At 39.0% G+C, this 21,818-nt stretch overlaps 1 protein-coding gene and 1 pseudogene across 3 annotated transcripts in view; both read right to left on the reverse strand.

Moving 5' to 3' along the window:
- Positions 1-21,799, reverse strand: part of LOC146483876 (uncharacterized) — a 47,795-nt gene extending 25,996 nt beyond the window's left edge. For 2 of the 3 annotated variants that reach the window (XM_085105181.1, XM_085105179.1), the window contains exons 1-4: positions 21,620-21,799; positions 9,473-9,599; positions 8,513-8,584; positions 887-1,035 (exon numbers count right to left, since the gene is read on the reverse strand). In XM_085105181.1, the coding sequence (XP_084961307.1) occupies positions 887-1,035; positions 8,513-8,584; positions 9,473-9,599; positions 21,620-21,664 (393 nt within the window). In that variant the 5' untranslated portion in view covers positions 21,665-21,799. The remainder of the gene's footprint in view (positions 1-886; positions 1,036-8,512; positions 8,585-9,472; positions 9,600-21,619) is intronic. The other variant, XM_085105180.1, reaches the window with a different exon arrangement.
- LOC146483877 (uncharacterized) lies at positions 13,740-15,582 on the reverse strand (annotated as a pseudogene).
- Positions 21,800-21,818: the final 19 nt, after the last annotated feature.

Consider the following 21,818-nt stretch of genomic DNA (forward strand, 5'->3'; position numbering starts at 1 on the left):
TATTATTATTATTATTATTATTTTATTTTAACTTATGAAAAGGATTTCTCTAAGAAGCAACCTTGTATATCCATAGGGGGCCCACACAATGCGTCTGTGTAGCCGATTGTTATCATTAGTAAATGCACTGGATTTACCGTTTGCTTCACTATGGCGATATATCGCTAACTATGTATATAAATCAATGATAAATAAATGTTCAATTACCTTATCTGTGGTATATAGTCGTCCTTTTACCTCAAAAGCGGTTTTTTGAGCGATTTTGAAGGAGTTTGAGTTCGCCGTTGACTGTTCCATATATAAGAAGGAGAAGGGAGGAATCAAAGTTTTGAAAGGGTTCCAGTGCCGGAGCGATTTTTCCCCCCCAAAAAATGCATCGCTCCGCTTTCAAACTTTAAAAAGATTCATGATTCTTCTCGTACCTTCCAATCGAAAATCCATCCAAACGGCCCGGAGCTAGTCCTGGAAGAAAATCAAAATCGCACAGTATTCGAGCGACTGGAATGCTTAGCAAGATCCTTACGTGCCAGCCACAAACCGTCCTGCTGATTGCCCCTTTCTGATTGGATGATTGTTAGACAATCGTCCAATCAGAAAGGGGCAATCAGCGGGATGAGAAGAATCATGAATCTTTTGACCTTTATGCTGTGAAGTTTGAAAGCGGAGCGATGCGTTTTTTTGGGGGAAAATCGCTCCGGCGCTGGAACCCTTTCAAAACTTTAATTCCTCCCTTCTCCTTCTTATATATGGAACAGTCAACGGCGAACTCAAACTCCTTCAAAATCGCTCAAAAAACCCCTTTTGAGGTAAAAGGACGACTACTACAGGTAGCTGTATTGTACACTGTATCATTTTGGACTTACAGGTAAATTCCACATTAACTTACAGTGTTTCCAAGGGTTGGCACATCAAAGAGTGCCATCACAGTGTTATTTCCATTCTCATAGCAGACAGAGAGTGTAAGATCGTCACCACTGAGACCAACAAACTGAACAGAATGTCCAATCTCTATGATGGATGATGGACAGTGTGAAACTGGACCAGACAAAAAAGAAAAAGTTCTGATTATACAATCTGTGACACTCTGTAATCTGTAATGACCTGAACAGTATGTACAACACTTTCGAGAGCGGTCCTTTTTTCCAATTTATTTCTCAAGAGATCAGTCAAAAGACTCACCCCAAAAGTCTTGAAACTCAACTCGAGACTCAATCCTCAAAGTTTTGAGAATGGAGAGTCTCTAGACACAAGGATCAAGACATGAGGTACTGTCAACTTACTTTTGAGTGGTACTGTAAGAAAAACTTTGTGAAAATGTGATCAGAATATTATTACATGCAGTACATTTCTGTTTTCTTTTCTTTGGTGAGGCCTAATGGTTCTTATATTTTATTTCAGTTTTCATGATAACACCAAGTAAACATTATTTGAGCCAGACTGAGGTAGGGTGCTTAATTAGGGGTGGGAGAACTTTGTACTGTACAACAAGCTGAATTTGGCAAGTTTTAGTTTCTGTTTATGAAATCAAAGCTGCAGTAGAAGGGGAATGGAAACAAACACCCAAGTGATGAAAGGCACATTATAAAGTAGGAAACACAAAAATTTACTGTCAATGCAGGGCAAAAAACTTTTTATTATTCCACTTGTCCATTGGACGAGCAACGTTCAGATTCTGGTTGTCCGAAAGTTAAATTCACTAGTCCGAAAAAATTATTAAAGTGAATAACAAAATATCATAAAAAAAATGCAGTAACTCCACGCGGCCGCATGCGTTTTGTGGCCGTGTTACTGATGTGTTGAACCACTCTCATTCACATCTCCGCCATGGATGAAACTCCCGAAGGATTATGTTGAGGAGAAGTTCTGAGTTAAAAAGTTTCTCCAGTTTCTCCTTTGACCCCTCATCGATTTTACGGCTTATTCGCTGTAGCGGCACCTGCTCTGGGTTTTCTTCATTTTTAGCTCATTGAAAACAAAAGTAATGAGAATGGCTCTTCTCGTGACTCACAAGAGAATCACAGCGAAAACCAGTGGCGGACGACCCATTGATGCCGACATAAAGCCGGCTCGCTTTATCGGGTACTGTTGGATACTTATGGCACACAATGCAGAACATTTCATTCTTCTCCGCGTCAAATTTAACCCAGGGAAATTCTTTATTCCACGTTGGTTGGAATTTTCGAATTTGACCTTCTTCATATTTTTTCACTTTCTCACTCTTAGGATGTTCCTTTTTGCTGGAGTCAGGTTTTCTTTTACTACTAATTTTCCATAGGTCAAGCAGATTAGCCGACATCTTGTACACTGACAGTGAAAACGTAGCATGTGATCTGATTTTATTTCGCGCGTTTTTTAGGTCGGTCATGTGACATTTTCAAAGCATCAGTGCCTTTTATATATCTTAATGGCTTAGAGCGTGTCACGTCGTTTAAATTACACTATTAGACTGACAGCAAAGATATTAAGAGCCCCCCTCTGTAAATATCGACTATCCTCGTTTGGACGAGAAAAAATGAAATCCCTCAAACTTTCTCAGAAGAATGGTCTATATATTAAGTGATTCACATAAATATAACTTTCAGCTCAGTTCGATTCGTATTTTAGCTGTAGTGCGACCATCTTGGTTTTACCGCTCTGAGAGGGCTTTCAGCGGCCATTTTAGGCCACACTTTTAAGAATTTGCCTTACAAAGAAAGCGTTACAAATCCGAACAAAATCTCATTATTTGAGACAAGCAAATGTTTGTTGTTGTGTTGAGAAGCTTTTTTGGGAATTTGATCGAAATCTGATTTTTTTACAAAATTTTTAATTTCTTCCCTATTGAACTACTCTTCAAGTGCCAAAAAAATGGCCGAGTTTAAAGGAAAATATCGCTAAAGATACATTAGTTGGCATCCTAAAACAGCATCCCGGTTAAAGAGCAATGTCTTGTCTGTAAGAATATGCAATAAAATTTTTGGGCAGTTAAAAAGAGAAAATTATAAAAGAAGAAGTTTTAACTGTACTTTTGTCAACAAACACCGCCTTCGTAATTAGCATAACAACATGAAAATAACAATTTACTAAGAAAATAATGATAAATTTAACTTACCTTCTGCAATATCCAGAACTGGATATTTCAAAATGTATCAAATTATAGTTTCAGTCGGATACAGCCGCATTTTCGATGATTTGTTGTGCGAAATCACTGTAATACACCGCAGCCGTTAAACTGAGTTGAATTCTTCAAAGTCCGTCAGGACAACCATCGGCCGAAAAAATTGCCTTCCGCCCCATAAGCTGCCGTGTGCAAGGTGTCAAATATTTCTTTGTTATCCTTAATGACCAGAAATTCTTTCAGCAGCCATTTAAATCCTGCTTTGAACTGGAGATTCTTGTCAAGAAATCGTTTATGTTCCGCTGACCTTCCGCCGTGATTAAACAATGCGATTGCGTTACATAAACGCGCGCACATCCAGACAGGTTGGGGTGGGGTGGGGAGGAAACAAAAATGGAACAGGTCCTACATAAAAAAAGGGCCATTCAAGATTACTGTCAAAGCTATATAATTATGCATTTCGGATACTAAATTAAATAGGAAACTGCTGTCCCAGAATAATGTAGAATATGATAAGCCCTTGTGCTTTATTTCTTTGGCTGGAGCGTGTGAGGGAGCTGGGAGGCGGGAGTGTGTGTGTGTGGGGGGGGGGGGGGGGGGCTGGCAAGTAAAACACTAATTTACAGCATCAGTTGGTCGTTGCTCTTATGTTTAGTTTTCATACATGACGTTGGTCGATGATTCTTGTCAAGAAATTTTTTATGTTCTGTTGACCTTTCGCCATGATTAAACAATGAGATTACGTTACAGAAACGCGCGCACATCCGGATTGGGGTGGAGGTGGGGAGGAAATAAAAATGTTACAGACCTTAGCTTGTAAGATGCTGCAAGAGCGTTAGCCATTCTTCGCCTTTTGGGGCTATAAATTAATCACCTGTATTGGAATAATGGAACATAACAAGTGACTTTGGGGATTGTTGAGAAATTTGTGTAGGTTATAATTTTTTTTTCTGGTTTCTGGCGTAGTAGGAAGTACCCTCTGTAACGTCATGGTCTCTCATTTAGATGGGTACCTTTTCCAACGAGTTCAAATATTTTGTGGTAGATCTAGGGGGAAAAATGGACTTCTGGAACTTTCGTCGATAATTCGTTTCATGTTTTTTTTCTCTCTCTCACTGTGATCAAATTGCCCTGCGGAAACGTGAAGCTGATGGTTAAGAAGATTTATAGGTGGTTTTCACCTCACACATCGTCATGCAAGTAAAAAAATGAAATCCTCCACCATTCAATAGATAAAGTCAAGAAATTGATATGTTGTAGAAGAGTGATACATAAACAATGTGTGAAACCCACAGGGCTGGGCGATATCTCCTAATCCAGTTATTCTAGAAAATGTACCACGGAAAATTACAGAGTTTAGTATGGGACGCCATGTTGGTGCCCCGTCTGATGGGCACCAACATGGCGGCCGGAAACCAGCAAAAACATCTGGAGTTTACCTTGGCTATTTCAAAGCCTTTCTTCTCTCTGCTGAACTTTCACACATTGACATTAAAGTGCCCCTAACCCTTCAATTTGTTTTCTTTTTGGTAGATTTCCATATCTGTGAAGAACTCATTTTCGAAAATTTTTTTTAGAAATATTGAATCCTTTTTATTTTACGAGCGCTAAAAGTTACTAAAATTTTTAAATTTTTGCGCACTTTAAGCCCCGCTGGACAAATTTTTGTCTCGTGGGCTCATTAGGAACGAGCCAATGAGAAGCGTCCGATATTTGACACTTTCTTAGCTGTGACGTAAGAAAAGGACACCAGAAGGATTCAGAAGGAATCTTATGCATGCTGATTCCTTTCTCTACATTTCGAGAGTTGCTGCATCCAAAAACCACACATTTTTTAACCATTTTCTCTGTTTACAATTGAAGCATTACCGCGAATCTTCGGATATTTTTGCACGATGTCCTTTTCTTACGTCACGCTCCATATTTGGCCAAGTGGGGGACTAATGCGAACGATAGGTGAAAATATCGACAAGACTGCCTTCACTTCTAGCGCTCGTAAGAAGAAAAGGATTCAATATTTCTCAAAAACTTTTTCGAAAATGAGTTCTTGAAAGATATGGAAATCTACTAAAAGAAAACAAATTGAAGGGTTAGGGGCACTTTAACGCTTCTATTACATGTTAGCTGATCAGACCTAAAAAAAACACGAGGTGAATCGATGTTTTCATCTACATGACATGTTTAGAGCTGCAATCCTTCTGTCACGCACTGCGCAAAAATCTAAAATTCAAACTGCTCTATTTTCAAAACAAAGAATGCTATCCTACTGAAAACAAACAAGCCGATGGAAATTTAGATTTTCTTATATGTGATGAAGATAAAAACCCAAAATTGTGTTTAGTTATGAATTTCAGTTTTTTATGACGTCATGTGAAAATCAAGAATATAATGACTACATCAAATTAAATTTCATAGGTGTGACTACTTTTCATTTTATTTCGTGTTTAATATTTTAAGTCGTTGGGGTCGCAAAAGAGAACCATAGAAATATCATGTGTCAATCAAAATGTATTGTTTCCAGTTTTAATACGTACATTCTTTTGGTGATACGCGTAAAGCGAATGGCTTAGTAGCCGCACTTTTAATTGGTCCATGGAGAATTCCTGGTCATGGCCACCTGTGGCTTCTCGTTGTATGTTGGATCGAGGTACCTGCGGATCCAGTACCCAAAACGATAAAAATGTGCAGTGTCCTACTGAGTGACTGCCGAGGGGACGTGAGCGTCCATTTAAAAGCACTGCACGTTTGGGATGCATTTTTAAAAACCGAGGCACAATTACTCCTAGCGATATGTAGTATGAGTATTTTGATATTTATTTTTATTAGCAGTTTTCTCTTAAGAAACACCAAAGTACAAATCATAAGTATTCATTTATTTGAAGCGAATACATTTTTTTTGAACTCCCCCACGATATTCACAACCTGGTTTCCATGCCATTTCGGATCACAAAATATCACCTGCAATGACACTTCATTTAATTACACCTTTTCACACGAAGACGCTAAAAATAGAAGCATTTGCGAAGTGAAAAGCGTGTAACTTGGTAAGAAGCAAACTGTCCCATTAGATCGTACTCTCTAAACTAATGCTTTTGAAAAACACATATTTGAATCTCACAAATTCTTCCTTATCGAATTTTTTCCTTATGAAATTTGGTCTGAGGCATATATTAATCACGTGCTAGGAGACCGTGGGAAAGTGCGAATTTGATTGACGCCCATACAGTGTATACAATTTGTACTAATGCATTAATTTAATTTTTTTTTATTAAGTGATAGTGTATTAAATGGATATTGAAGCTGGGGACGTACACGTGTGCATTAAGGTCCTGTAATAATTTTTTAATCAAAGTATAAACAAAAAATTTCACTTTTTGGAAATTATCGCGCGGGCAACATTTTCGAATGCATGAGCGCTATAACGTAGGGGCACATGTGTTGAATTGTGATGCAACGATACTGAGTGGGACTGATTGTCCAACTTTAAAGGGGAAAAGGGAGTTATCCCTTATTATCATCATTGATAGTCATCATCATCATCATCATCATCATTATCATTACGTCTTCAGGTCTCTTTGATGCAACTGAAGACAACCTACTTGCCAACCCCCCTCCCACGCCCCAACCAAAAATATAAAGCACAAGGGCTTATCATATTCCACATTATTCTGGCACAGCAGTTTCCTATTTAGTACCCAAAATGCATCAAATAGCTTTGACAGTAATCGTAAATGGCTCTTTTTTTTTTATTTAGGACCTGTTCCATTTTCGTTTCCTCCCCACCCCCACCCCAACCCGTCTGGATGTGGGCGCGTTTCTGTAACGCAATCTCATTGTTTAATCACGGCGGAAGGTCAATGGAACATAAAAGATTTCTTGACGAGAATCCCCAGTTCAAAGCAGGATTTAAATAATTGCTGAAAGAATTTTTGGTCATTAAGGATAACAAAGAAATATTTGACACCTTGCACACGGCAGCTTATGGGGCGAAGGCAATTTTTTTGGCTGATGGTTGTCCTGACGGACTTTGAAGAATTCAACTCAGTTTAACGGCTGCGGTGTATTACAGTGATTTCGCACAACAAATCATCGAAAATGCGGCTGTATCCGACTGAAACTATAATTTGATACATTTTGAAATATCCAGTTCTGGATATTGCAGAAGGTAAGTTAAATTTATCATTATTTTCTTAGTAAATCGTTATTTTCACGTTGTTATGCTAATTACGAAGGCGGTGTTTGTTGACAAAAGTACAGTTAAAACTTCTTCTTTTATAATTTTCTCTTTTTAACTGCCCAAAAATTTTATTGCATATTCTTACAGACCAGACATTGCTCTTTAACCGGGATGCTGTTTTAGGATGCCAACTAATGTATCTTTAGCGATATTTTCCTTTAAACTCGGCCATTTTTTTGGCATTTGAAGAGTAGTTCAATAGGGAATCAATTAAAAATTTTGTAAAAAAATCAGATTTCGATCAAATTCCCAAAAAAGCTTCTCAACACAACAACAAACATTTGCTTGTCTCGAATAATGAGATTTTGTTCGGATTTGTAACGCTTTCTTTGTAAGGCAAATTCTTAAAAGTGTGGCCTAAAATGGCCGCTGAAAGCCCTCTCAGAGCGGTAAAACCAAGATGGTTGCACTACAGCTAAAATACAAATCGAACTGAGCTGAAAGTTATATTTATGTGAATCACTTACAAAGACCATTCTTCTGAGAAAGTTTGAGGGATTTCATTTTTTCTCGTCCAAATGACGATAGTCGATATTTGCAGAGGGCGGCTCTTAAAAGGTTTTATTACTTCTTTAATGATCACAAAACTTGCCACAACAGTAATCGCCTCGTTCAAGTGTTAATGAAGCCTTGTCTCAAACGAGGTCATCATTTCCATATATGGTATGTGGATCCAGTCTTCATTGAAACAACAGAACCAGATATACTCAGAAAACAGTAGCGAAAACGGGTAAGTTGCCGTGAAAAGAAACCAAACTTCGCGAAACTCAAGCTAGTTTACAAAGTCCAAACTCAGACCTCAGTAGAAAAGAACATCTTTTTTTAGGCAAACTCTACTTGTTCCGTGGGACAAGTGCTTTTGGAAATCCACTCATCCGAGATACGAGAGTACTCGTCTTGGACCGGCGGACGAGCGGAAGTTTTTTGCCCTGCAATGGTTTAAAACACTGTGTAATAAGTAAGGGAAAGAGATAACCATAAAGTGATATTGATCTTTAACTATTACCCGAATCTCAGATGAGTGGAGTTTGGCTTTGAAGAACATGTATGGCAGGCCAAAGGTTTTGGACGTTTTTGTTTGTGTCCTCCACAAACAAATCAAAAGTCACATCCATTAATACCAGGATCTCAGTGTAAATCAATGAAAAACAAAAAATTACCACAGTCATGTAACATACCAACATTCTGCATGCTGCCTTCATCAGACTCGTGAATTTCTTCAATTTTTTCAGTTTTAATAACCTTTAAGCCTGAAAATAAATAATTTAAGTAATTAGGTAAAGTAAGAATGAACACTGAACCACCGAACAAAAAAAGAGAAGAAGCTGAACAACTGGATTATAGACTCTTTAATGTCACAGAGACCCAGCAACCAAACTTTAGAAGCTCAATAATGCTTATTAAAAAATCACAAGTTTAGTCTTGAGAAAGGCTGATAAAAATACTAAACAATGTCAGCTTGCATTACATCAATGTCATGTCTACCAGTTTGAGTGCAAGACAGTTCTTTTTTCATTGTACATGTACAATGTTTTTCTTCAATAAAGTTAGTATTCAAGGCAACAAACAACGTGATAATCACATTTGGAAGGTAAATGTAGAAACTGGTCAGGTTCTGAATTATGGTGTGAAGCATTTCCACAGTGTTCAATATCATTATGATACATGTACATTATGTGTACTACATGAAAGTGTAATATTTAGCAGCTTTAATTTAAATGAAACAATGAAGAAGTGTTCTCAGGTCAAAATAAACTTGGAGAAAAAATCAGAGTGCTACCCAAGGGATGGGTGTTCTACATGTATTAAGCTGTATGGGAGACTTGTGGTAAGTAAGGTCATATCACTGGGTTTAAATGGGACATATTTCTTTAGTGCTAAAGCTTAAGTCTCAATAATTATTTCAACAACAAAGTGAGAAGTTAATAAATGATAGTGATTTGGAAAAATGAAACAATCTTGTCTCAAGTTAAAACAATCCTCTCAGATTGCGCATTCTCTCAGACTGCTCATCAATTTTTGGTAGAAAAGTTTTATCTGCCACTTTTTAAAAATAGTGGTCATCAATAATGTATTAAAGAAATAAACACTGTAGCAAAAGTTAAACATGGTTGTAAATTGTGCATAATTTATATTACCTGTAGGGCATCCCACAAATGTCAGTCCATACTTGGATGACACAGCAAGCAAACAAGAGCGAGCAGTGGGCATACTTTGTGGTGCCTCAAACATTCGGATCTTTCTCATTTCCTTGAAGCTAAAATCCTAAAGAATCACAACAGGATGTTACAGAGCTAATTCACGCACCTTCCCCACACTCATCTGTTGATGATGAGTTTAATGATGAAAAAAAGCATGATTTCTGGAGTGACCTTCTCCCCCCCCGGGGGGGGGGGGGGGGGGTACTTGGGTTCAGTTTTGCTGGGTATGTGCCGCTGGCCTCTCAGAGCCCCTGTCCCATTATAGTCTATTTTGTGGCCAGTTATAAACCCCATCTTAGTCACTTTTGGGAAAATGTAATTTTCGCGATCCCAACTAAGTCACTTTCTATTTATGCATCTACTTCGTTCTGGACCAGTGGTCTTGTGCTATTGTGTAACTGGTTAATATTGAAGTTGTGGTTTCAAGAACGGAATGTAATGCGAGGTGATTGTTACATTTAATAAACAACTTTTTGAACTTTTTAACCGAGACCATTTTGAATCCCTACTTAATAAAATTTTCTTACCCCAAAAATCCGAAAATGTGCAACCCCATTCTAGTAACTCTATTGAAAATTCAACCCCATTCTAGTCAATCCAGTCATGAAAATGCGACCCCATCCAGCGGCACATCCCCATTAGCCTCTTATAAGGAAGTACCCCCCCCCCCGGGCCTTCTCCTTTAAATATCTATAGTTATTCAAGCAACATTTCCGCACAGCTCCATGTATTAATTATGTATACATTTTATGACTAAAACTATTCACACTTGCCGTTTTTGAAAGAGGATTAGTATGACAGTGGCACATGTGTACATGCATAATTAATGTATCATGGGCCATGCTAGCCTGTGAACAGCAGACGTATTTCCGGTTGTACCTCCGAAAAATAACGTCTGCAATCTCGAGCTCCGAAACGATTTCCATGACGTCAATAGTTCTTCACCAATCAGAATTTGGCTCTTCTGTTTGTGGAGCTAACACGTGTGGGCTTTACATGGGGATCTCGATGTCCGCGAGAAAAACAAAAATGGCGGAAGATGGGGAGAGTTCACTAGACCACGCGTTTGCCAAAGTATGTAACATTTTCGGCTTTGAGAAGCTTAACCCTTTGACTCCTATCGTGTTTCCATAGGTTTCGCATAGATTAACTTTTACCTAGAGCGGTTTAACTCACTAAAATGCGCAGTAGATGAATAAATATTGTTGGCTTCCAAAATTAACTGCATGTTAAACTGGAATGATTAAACAAATGTTTTCTGACGTAAAATAATTATGGAAGGCGGAATGGTGCAAAATTCAAGGAATCAAAATCGCTTCCAACATCAACAACCAATCTGCAGTTCAACATTTTCTTTCTAGATCAACAATAAAATCCGTCCAACTTCAACGGCAAATACAATAACCAACAACGAAAGTAAGTCAACACCAACAACAATTCCTCTCGTCTTCAACAACGAATCACCTTCAAAACCAACATCGAACAGAGTCTCAACTTCAACAACACAAAATTCGTTCAACAATTTGGGGACGAGCGACTGGCTATGGTCGGGGGAGGTTGGGACCGAAAAAATCCATCGCTGGGAAATAGAAGATGGCGGCCGGCAGGGCTCGGATGGGACTTGTGTTTTATAGATTTGGAACAGCTAGTCTTAGATTATGAGCAATTGAAAGCGTCAAACTTTACTAGAAACTATTCCTTAGACGAAACTCTTCTGGAAAGGTTTGAAAATGCTGTCCAAGCTTTACGAAACGTGCTTCCTCATGTCCATCATTCACATTCAGTTGCTGCTATATTACATGTAACACAGTTTATTTGGTTGGCTATATCCCTGCTCAACAGTATGGATTCCCTTGGCTACTACCAGTACTATTGTCAACTTCAGTCATTTTCCTGCTTCACAAGTATTTTTGTGTTCCCCATTCATTGCATGTAATACAGCAGTTGACATGTTCTGTGTACTTAACTCGTAATGTAGCTTTGAACATTTAGTAATCTGCTGGCATTTCCTCATTTTAAAAAAAATGCTCTTGAGGATGTATTCTGCGTAATGCCTGTTGAACTTTTGCTAATCATTCTTTACGCTTTAAATAGAATGACTGCAGTATATGCAAGAATCCCCAAGTAAAGTTCTTTTCAGCATTCACATTTGGACCTTCCCCCGAAAGGGGTACACCAGGTTTGAAACCTCAGGAGGTGTGATACATTGGGGGATTTGGAATCTGCCATGTTTTTTAAGGGTGTGGGGTAGGAAATTTTTGCTGTGAATTCTCTGGAGTAGTTTTATTTTACAAGGAAATTTGTTTTTTTATTGAAAACAATGGAGAATTGGCAGTAAACGAGTGCTTCAATACGTAAAGAAATAGATATTTGACAGGGGCATTGTGTAAGAAAAGAGGCATTTATTAAAATAACTATAGTTTTCTGATTTATTTGCATCGCACTGTTTGCAATCACCGATGACTCAATGACCACTCAAACATATAGGCTACACAAAAGTCCGGGGGAAAGTTCTACAGTAAAAATACCCCTGCCGCTTTCCACTTGAATTCTCTTTTGCACAAGGAACATTTAATATCTTTCACTTGGGTCATCTTTGTTTCCCCCTTAATCTATCATTGACTTTTTGCAGATCCAATTTTGATTGTGATATTTTTTTCATCTAAATCTTTTGGTGACTAGATTTTTCAGGTTTTCCTTCAAGCCTGGGGGAGTTTGGGGGATTATAATTTATTTACCACAAATTTGCACCTCCCAATCATTTTGGAGTGCAACCATGGGGACCTTCCCCTGTAATTCAATAGTTGAAATTAAAATCAGAACAACATTTATTTTACAAGACAAAGGTTGAAATTTTAAACTAAGAAACAGAATAAGATACATTCGAAGATACATTTGCTAAATTGACATTATGGAAATTGTAAGTTCTTGGAGGATACACAATAGGTTTAAGGAATGTAAAATGTGGGATTTTACTTAATTCCTACTCCACTTTACAACATATAAGCTTCTGGTGAGACAAGATTCAGGATGTTAAAATCCAACTTTAGATATTCAGGAATTCTTAGCTATTTTAGAATTCAGGGGTCCAAGAAAAACTTAAGTGGGAATCAGAGTTTGTGGGCATATTGCGGAACCTCTTGTACAATTTTCATGTTGATTTGAACACAACTGTTTAGTATAAAACAAACAATGTGATTTTAGTTAAAGCGTATTTGTAAACACAACAGAACACTCAGGAAAGCATTAGAAACTAGAGTGCAGACATTTGACACATGAAATACTCTTAAATATTTACAGCCAACAAAAGCACAGAATAGAAATAGTGCTATTTTGATTTAGTAGAGTTTCATGGTTCTGATACCTGCACTCCAATCCAGAGAGTTAAGTAAAATAATATTTTCATATTCAAGCATTACATGTATGCATTTGTTCAAATTCTGTTAGCATGCCTACAATGCTTTGGAAACCCAAAGCAATCTGTTTACAGTTGGTCTGTAGTCCATGAACAGCTGTAACAAGTAGGTAATAAACATGTGAGAAATTTACCAACATGCACTGTTCAATTAGTAGCTTCCTTTCTATGGTCCATTATTCTCTGAATCCAAGCACAATGAAGGCAGTATGGGCGAGGAGGGGCAAATGAGAGGGGGGCTGTTGTACACAGATTGCCAAGATACAACCCCAGTGACCAACATCTCTGAGAGAAGGGGAGGAGGTCCTGTACTAGTACTGTACTGTATATTGCCAAAAAGACATTAAAACCCGCAGATAACAACCTAGATATCAGAACCTTTTTAGGCTAAAATTGTTGATTTTGATCCCTCATTTCGCTGTAAAAACCAATACTATAAGAACCTTTCTAGGCTAAAATTCTAGATTCTTGTTGGCAGGTTTTTACTGTAGTGGTCAACCACAGGATAAGCTTTGTTTGGTCATGTACCTAAGACTAAATATAAACCCTGCCAATTGAGAACGGACCTAATTACAGAAATTCATTATTCCGACCAAATAGTGTAAAAGTCCTTCACAAAATTTGATTATTCAGATGAACAAATCTCCAGGATGTCATGCAAAATTTTGATAAATAATATTGCTGAAAGTTTACATACAGTGAAAGGTCCCTTTTGCTTGGAAGGGCCCATATTGGAATTTCTGACCCCCAAATGTTCAGCCTTTCTCTGTGTACTTTACTCATTAGCAACTAGACCTTGAAGAGTAGTAAGGCAATGTGTGTATATACAGTATCAATTCCATAACGATTTGATTCTTGTAGTGGATTAACCATAGTACATAGCTGGTCTAAGATACGATCTGAAAGTAGAGTGGCATCATCAACTTCCACTGTGGGTAATTCTTCATCCACTGGTGTAGGTGCAGCTGGATCAAATCCATACCACTCTAAATCATCAACAGCTGGCTCCGCCTCAGCGATTTCTGCTACCGCAGTCAAAGTACGGTTTCTGATATCAACCATACCATTGGACCAGATTCTCTGTGGGCTCCAGTTGTGCTCAGTTCTAAGAGGATGGTTATTCCATGCTGTTTTAAAACTTGTAATAGCTCTGTTTATACGGGGTAGAAACACATAATGCAGAGCAGATTTATGAATTGGGTTATCCATATTCAATAAACCATTCTCTTCCATTACCTGGAATGTGTAGTAAAAAATGTGGGCCACACAACGAAAGACATCCCGCCAGAGCCGTTCGATTCTCTGGTTGTGGGTTGATGTGCCTGCCAAGTAGCTTCCCCTGTTTGGGCCTCTTCTTTGTTCCATTTCTTGCCAGACACCAACATTTTCCCCACCTTGATCTGTCCGGACCCTTCACGGAACGCCAAATGACTGGATGGCATCTACGAACAATTCTTTCACTGTCTCACTGCGATTATTGCTTGAGCAGTGAAGATAAGTGATTAAACGTGAATAGCCATCAATAGCTCCATGTATAACAAATCCCCTAGATACCAGAGAATGATGGCCATCTAGGTGCCACAAGCTGTTTGGGCCAGGCACACAGTATGCACGTCGAGAGATGGTAATGGCCCATCGAATTCTTGCATTTCTTGGATCAATTCTTGCTAGACTCTTATGAATGCGATCTCGCTGGATTCTGATTCCCTGAGAGCGAAAATATCCACGAATCATGGATGATCCAACAAAGCAACCAGTACCATGTTCTTGCATAAAGTTCCTAACTTTTTGGTCCACCTCATCATCACTAATTTCGTCAAATTTTGACAAATGCTCTAGTCCAAACTCAGCCACTCTGCGCTGAATTGTCCAGCGTGATACCAATAACATTCGAGCAATTTCATTCCAGTTAAAACCCAGTGACCTCAGCTCAATTAGAGTTTCCTCATGTATGTATATCAAACTTGGGTCTTCCTGGATGCCCGGTTTTAACACTTTCTGGTAAATTAAATGATAAAACTGCTACTTGAGAGCATCTCGAGCGACAAGGAAAATCACCATGACGAATATAGTCCCAGTACATTAGCTGGAGATTGTGTGCAATTTCTGACAATATAGCAGCAACTGAATGTGAATGATGGACATGAGGAAGCACGTTTCGTAAAGCTTGGACAGCATTTTCAAACCTTTCCAGAAGAGTTTCGTCTAAGGAATAGTTTCTAGTAAAGTTTGACGCTTTCAATTGCTCATAATCTAAGACTAGCTGTTCCAAATCTATAAAAAACAAGTCCCATCCGAGCTCCGCCGGCCGCCATCTTCTATTTCCCAGCGATGGATTTTTTCGGTCCCAACCTCCCCCGACCATAGCCAGTCGCTCGTCCCCAAATTGCTGAACAAATTTTGTGTTGTTGAAGTTGAGACTCTGTTCGATGTTGGTTTTGAAGGTGATTCGTTGTTGAAGACGAGAGGAATTGTTGTTGGTGTTGACTTACTTTCGTTGTTGGTTATTGTATTTGCCGTTGAAGTTGGACGGATTTTATTGTTGATCTAGAAAGAAAATGTTGAACTGCAGATTGGTTGTTGATGTTGGAAGCGATTTTGATTCCTTGAATTTTGCACCATTCCGCCTTCCATAAATAATATGGTTACCTTTTAATCATTTGCCGAAAAACACACTTGAACGCAAAAATTGCTAAAATTCACAGCATGCTGATGAAGACTTTTGGCATATCAAATTTCAACCCGCTTATGCAAATTGTCCTTGATTACCCATCTGTTGCTTCTGGATTCACAAAGACTCAAAATTCAACAAAAAGCTTTTCCAACAAAAAAATTTATTGAAATAAACAATACATTTGCTATTAGAGGCAAAAAACTTTTCAGTTTTTTAGCGTGCGTGCAAACACGGATGTAAAATTTGAAGACACTCCGTGTTTGTTCAAAGCGATCACTCGCAGTAAATATTCGAGCACGTTTGCGATGAAAATTACAGACGTTACAGAATTCTGGTTCAAATCATCACTTAAACTATTTGTTAACAGCAAATAAACATCGGAAAAGATCATTTACCGTGTTGTCGCCATTGTCCTGGTCTTATAAAGTCCGTTTGAAGCCCAAGGTTCGGTTTTAATTTTTGAGGCGGTTTTGTTGAATCTTTCGATAATATTTTGATACAGAGAGGTCCGTTATTTTCAAATTTCTGCTTGATACCATCGACGATTTTTAAGGCCTTGTTGTAGGCATTCAACATGTTATATAACACAAGCGACATTTTGCGAGGTTCTCGCTGCCCGGTTAGGGTAAAAGGCGGAAAGAGTTTGCGGACTGGTATGTGGAATGGCGTGCGGAATGGCATAATTATGCGAAATACGATTTACGTGGGAAATAAATTACAAACTGAAGAGCGCGTCATGTTTTCGCGCCAATTTAATAAGAGCAGCAGCTTTTTTGATGCTGCGGACTCTTGCTAAATATTAACAACAATTCGAGGATTTGATAGTCTGATTGTTGATTTGGAAGAAGTGAGGGTAAAGAAAGCGATGAAAACTATTTATAGTTTTCGCATTCAAGGAACTATGAGTAAATCCGTAGTAAATTAAATTTCATGTTCACTTTACTCCATGCGACTTCGGTTGACAAAAATAACGTGGCAGCGTGAAGTCTTCTCAGGACAAAGATTGATCCTTTACCGAGGGCAAATAATAAACATTTTTTTCTTTTTTTTTTAACCCTCGGTAAAAGATCAATTCTCATACCCTGTATGCTCGATGATTCATTTATCATGAGCGGGAAAATGAACAACAATTTGACCAAAATGCATTTCTGATAAGAATACAGTACCGCCTGAATCCATATGCACATTGGCACGCGTGAACCGCAAGGGCAGAACGTGTGAAGGCCCGCGCGGTCCACGAGACGAAACCGCGCGGTTCACGAGACGAAACCTAGGTTGAATATTTCCCGCGGTCAAAAGGACGAGGCCCAAACACAATAGCATCTTATAGCCTATTGTGAGTTTATTGTTTTCCGTTGAATAGATTTTTTTCTCAAGTAAACCGCATGAAACATGAAACGCAGCCTTGAAATGCAGCCGGTCTTTGGAATCGTCGCGTAGGAGACTAATCTTGGACTGCTTTAGGTGCGTGGATTTTCACCATCGGGTAATTCAACGTACACAAGCCGTCCATGCATTTTCTCCAGCCGTTTAAATTCAAGCGGATTTCCGTAAACAGATCCGGGAAACAGATCGAGCGCGCGATTTGCTTCCTCTGATGAATGTTACATTACTCGCGTGACATGCGTTACCCGTAATATAATTTAATGGTGACTTCCTCAAGTTCTTCTCGAATTGTTTCAAGCTAAATCAAAATTTAAAGGAATTCATTACCTTTAGATAAAGAAATGTCCTTCCTCTCTTTCAAAAAAAAATTATCAATGGTTTATTATTTACGTTAATGCGTTGCGCTTTATGTCAGTTTCGAAAAGTAAGCGTCATCTTGTAGGCTTTTTCACGGTGCAAGCAATGTTGTAATTTGCTTCTAATCCATGCTTTTGTGTATTTACTTATCTAAGCGGCCGAAAAAAATATTTCTGTGTGTATTTTTTTCTAGCATGAATAAACGGACGTTTTTGCTCGGAAATTCCGACACATGAAAATCGAAAATATGCAAATCATTCGCATTAAACCTTTTCAATTGCGGCAGGCCGTGCCGTCGCAGCTGTTCGTTTGTAGTTTTGCTGACGATAAAGGAAATTAGTACGCTTGAATACTGCACAAACGCTATTTGACGCTCGGCAAACAAAAAAAAGTTTCATTCGTTATGCAAAAGAAGAAAAATATTTTTGGAAAACAAACGAAAACATTACGCAAGCAAATTGCGAACGAAATTAATCGAAGCGTGACAACAGTGACAACGCTTCATTTGCCATTTTCGATCAATTTGTTTGAAAAATTTAGAGTTCTCCACGGATACTTTGATAGCAGATTTACTAGCGATAGATAATAAGTTATAATTAAAAAAGTCGAATTTTAACTTCAAAGTCCTTCGTATTGACGTATGCTTTAGTCTCGAGTGACAGTAGCTCAAGCCGTGAGCGATGCATCGATGAGATCGTGAGAGGTGGCTGTGGTTTCCGTGAAAATCTCTTGGGTAAATGCGACCTGATAACTAACAATGAAACACAAACAAAGAGCAAACAAAGGCAATTAAGAGCACGAAGACGCGGCCATTGAAGAACGCGTGATTCCCTAGGTTTCGTCTCGGTTTCGACTTGTGCTTCGTTCGTTCCTCTTGAGGTGGACGCAAGGGCAAAACGCGTGCACTGCTCTTGCGTCCACCTCGTGAAAACCGCGGCTGATGTACATATGGATTCAGGCGGTACTGTAGTTTCACAACCTTTCAAACAACCAGTGTCGATAATTAGACACCATACTTGTCATCTGCTTTTTTGCTCTAGGGCTTTTTTGCTTTTAAATCTCATTTTAGGTTGGGATGTCTGGCACTGAAAGACCTTAATTAAAGACGGATTTGTTCAGTTCGATAACGCGTAACTGAACTATAGCTACCTGAATCGCCGTATTAAATAGCTAGGTAGCTACAGTACCGCTCAAAAATAAGTTACCAGTCTCGTCTCGTTTCTCGCGAGACGAGAATCTTGTATCGCGAGACGAGAATCTCGTATCGAGAGACGAGAGCCTCGTCTCGCGATACGAGAGTCTCCTCTCGCGAGAATCACTGAAGCGGAAATTTTGGAATATTACCGAGTTTTTCGCGAGAAGAACTTATGACTGAATTTCTCGCGCACTTGTCTTGTGTTGCTTTTATTTACACTGTGTGCCGTTTTTAAAACGGCCTGTGCCAACGGTGGTTGATTCCGTCGACAAGTAAGTTCGCATTATCAGAGCTTATGTGATTCGAAACAATTTTGTCTTCATTCCGTTCAAAGGTTTCGATTCGTGCACAGTGTAAGAGATGATTTATTTCTTCCGTCACTTCGAAGGTTTCGTTTTAGCGAGCTCGCCGACATATCAATTTGCAATTGAAACTTTCCCGCACATACAATTCCTACATAAAAAAATCCCAGCCTTATTAAAGTCAAGTTCTGTGCCTGTATCTATTAAACAGTTTTTTGAAATAATAACCCTGACACTTACAATGTTTTTCAATTTCACTGCAGTTCGAATTTGCATACATGTACATGTATCGTGCTTTGCAAACCGCTATTGAATCGAACTTCTTTGCGGTTGCAAAGGCTTTTTCTGCCAAGAAAAAACAAAGTTGTGTATAAAGAAAATCGAAACAGAAACGTTGTTGAAGAGCTAGCGTAAAATGCGTAGTTCTAGTTCAGAATTGATTTCAGTTTATCGTGCACCGAATTTGCATATCGACAACGCCAAGATGTCAAAGGTTACCGTGCCGCGCTTACGGAAATACGTCTGCGTTCGCTGGCTAAAGGAGAGGTGTGTTGTTTATCGATAGCGTAGTTTGCTACAGGTCGCATGATTTAGCGAAGCCAACCGAGGAACATTTTTTCTAAAACAAAGCGGCTTTGGAGATATTTATCACAACATTTGCCCTCGGGGAAAGAAGCCTTTTTTCCGAAGATTTGTTATGTTGATTGCCTTTTATGTTTATGTTATAAACTTATCCCTATTAACGATTAGCAATAACCCGCAAAGTCGTCGCTCGATTGACACTTACATTTTAGCCACAACCCTTGGCCACAACCCATTGTTGAAAAGTAACAGATAGGTTTTTTAAATGCAAATCACATGTAAGTTTTCGTAAATTTGTTTCACGCCTATGTAATACGCAAATAATCTCTAGCGCACGTACAACAGAGGCCGCAACAGTCTAACTGGTCATCACCAGCTCTATAAGGTGTATGTGTTTGTGGGTTTGTTTTTTTTTCTAAATCCCAGAGAGAATAAAAGATATAATAACATACACAGCAGTTACAATCTCTTCTACACGAAGACGCTTTAGGTTCTGCAAATTTATTAGCTCCGATAACCCGACGTGCCACCTCCGAATAAATGCGCAATGACAGATTGATCAGTTCGCTTATCTTTGCAGCCGTCGTTCGCTTACATCGTTGAATCGCTCTGTAATAAATCACAAAGTACAGTGTATATACAAACACATTAAGTCCTGGATCAAGTCGCGTAACAAAGCAAGCTCGACTTTGTTTGCAACCTGGTTCACGATCGATAAGCTTGCGACCGAACTCCATAATTCAGCTTGCTGCGTGACAAGGGCGTCCTGCCGTATCAACAACACCGACACTCAACTTGATATTCTCGCGAAACTCTTGCGAGAAAAGTCAAGCCTAAGTAAATGTACTTACAGTTTTTTCACCCTCTCGCGAGACGAGTTTCTCGTCTCTCGAGACGAGAGTCTCGTATCGCGAGACGAGAATCTCGTATCGCGAGACGAGAATCTCGTATCGCGAGACGAGAATCGCGTCTCGCGAGAGGGTGGTAACTTACTTTTGAGCGGTACTGTAGCTCAGCAGCTCAACAGTGACTTGCGTACTCGTCGCTCGACGAAAATGTAAGGTGAGAAAAAGTAGAACATATTTTTCCCATGAGTTGTACAAATTGTAACCGTCAAAGAGTCTGATAAAATGACCGAGTTTAAATTTAAAATTTCTCACATAATAGTTTTGGCCTTGGACTGATGTTATTTCTCCAGTCTGGTGTTGCTTTTTGTCTAGGCTACTCGCTGCCACGTTCTTTTTGTCAACTAGAAATTTAATATACACTGTATTCTTAGTTCCTTGAATGCGAAACTTCATCGATTTCTTCAATCTCACTTCCTAACCAGCGATCAGACATGTTCTATCCCAGGTGTATATTTTCTAATCCTCGATCTGTTGTTTGGTTGTTTAATAGTCCGCAACATCGAAAAAACTGCTGCTCTTATAAAATTGGCGCGAAAACAGGATGCGCTCTTCAGTAAATTTATTCCCCGGGTAAATCGTATTTCGCATAATTATGCCATTCCGCACGCCATTCCACATACCATTCCGCAAACTCTTTCTGCCTTTTACCCTCACCGCTCGCTGCCGACGTAAACAGACAAATCGACTCCAAGTGAGCGATAAATTAACGCACCAATCTCCATATCACTCTTGCCAAAGATCTTCACTTTCTCCTTCAGACTGGGAATTTTATCCTTGCACAAAAAACAATCTCCTTTGGCCGAGGTAACTTTTTTCGGCGTTTCCGCACTCATGGCTACTTATGCCGCTGCTGAAGCAGTTGTCGGTCCTTGCGATTTTGCCCGTGTTATCAATAACATCTTTCTATCACTCAATTTCATTGGTCGAGTAAAGAAGAAAAGAAATGACGTCACGGAAATCGTTTCGGAGCTCGGGATCGCGCATCGCAGACGTTCATCCATTCTCTCAATCAATCAGTCAATCATTCACTCAATCAATCAATTATAAATTAACTGCAAACGTTTAGATACATCATCGACCTTACAGCACTAAATGTGGCTCATAGTTTTAAACTTCTATCAATCTTTCGAACCCCTTTTTGGGCCACCGAGGTTTTTCCAGCTTAGCTATGATGGACGTCAAAATTTAGAGAAAATTCTTCTTCGCTGTTCTGCGCTGAGTGTTGCATTGATCTAGTTAGCTGCTAAAAACATTTGAAAACAAACCTTCACGTCCCGTTCAGGGGGGAATTCATCTTCACTATCCGCCATTTTTCAACAGTTATGCACCCTGTTTTACCACTAACAGCGATGACTCAACAAGAACGCCCAACTGGTCAAGAACAGTTTGATCATGCACCCGACGCACAAGTTCTCAGTCCGCCATTTTAATATTACGCGCGTCGCAAAGAGTTATGGGTGAAAA

Source organism: Pavona decussata, unplaced genomic scaffold (assembly GCF_977016875.1).
Source record: "Pavona decussata unplaced genomic scaffold, jaPavDecu1.1 SCAFFOLD_37, whole genome shotgun sequence".
In the NCBI taxonomy this organism is placed as follows: domain Eukaryota; kingdom Metazoa; phylum Cnidaria; class Anthozoa; order Scleractinia; family Agariciidae; genus Pavona; species Pavona decussata.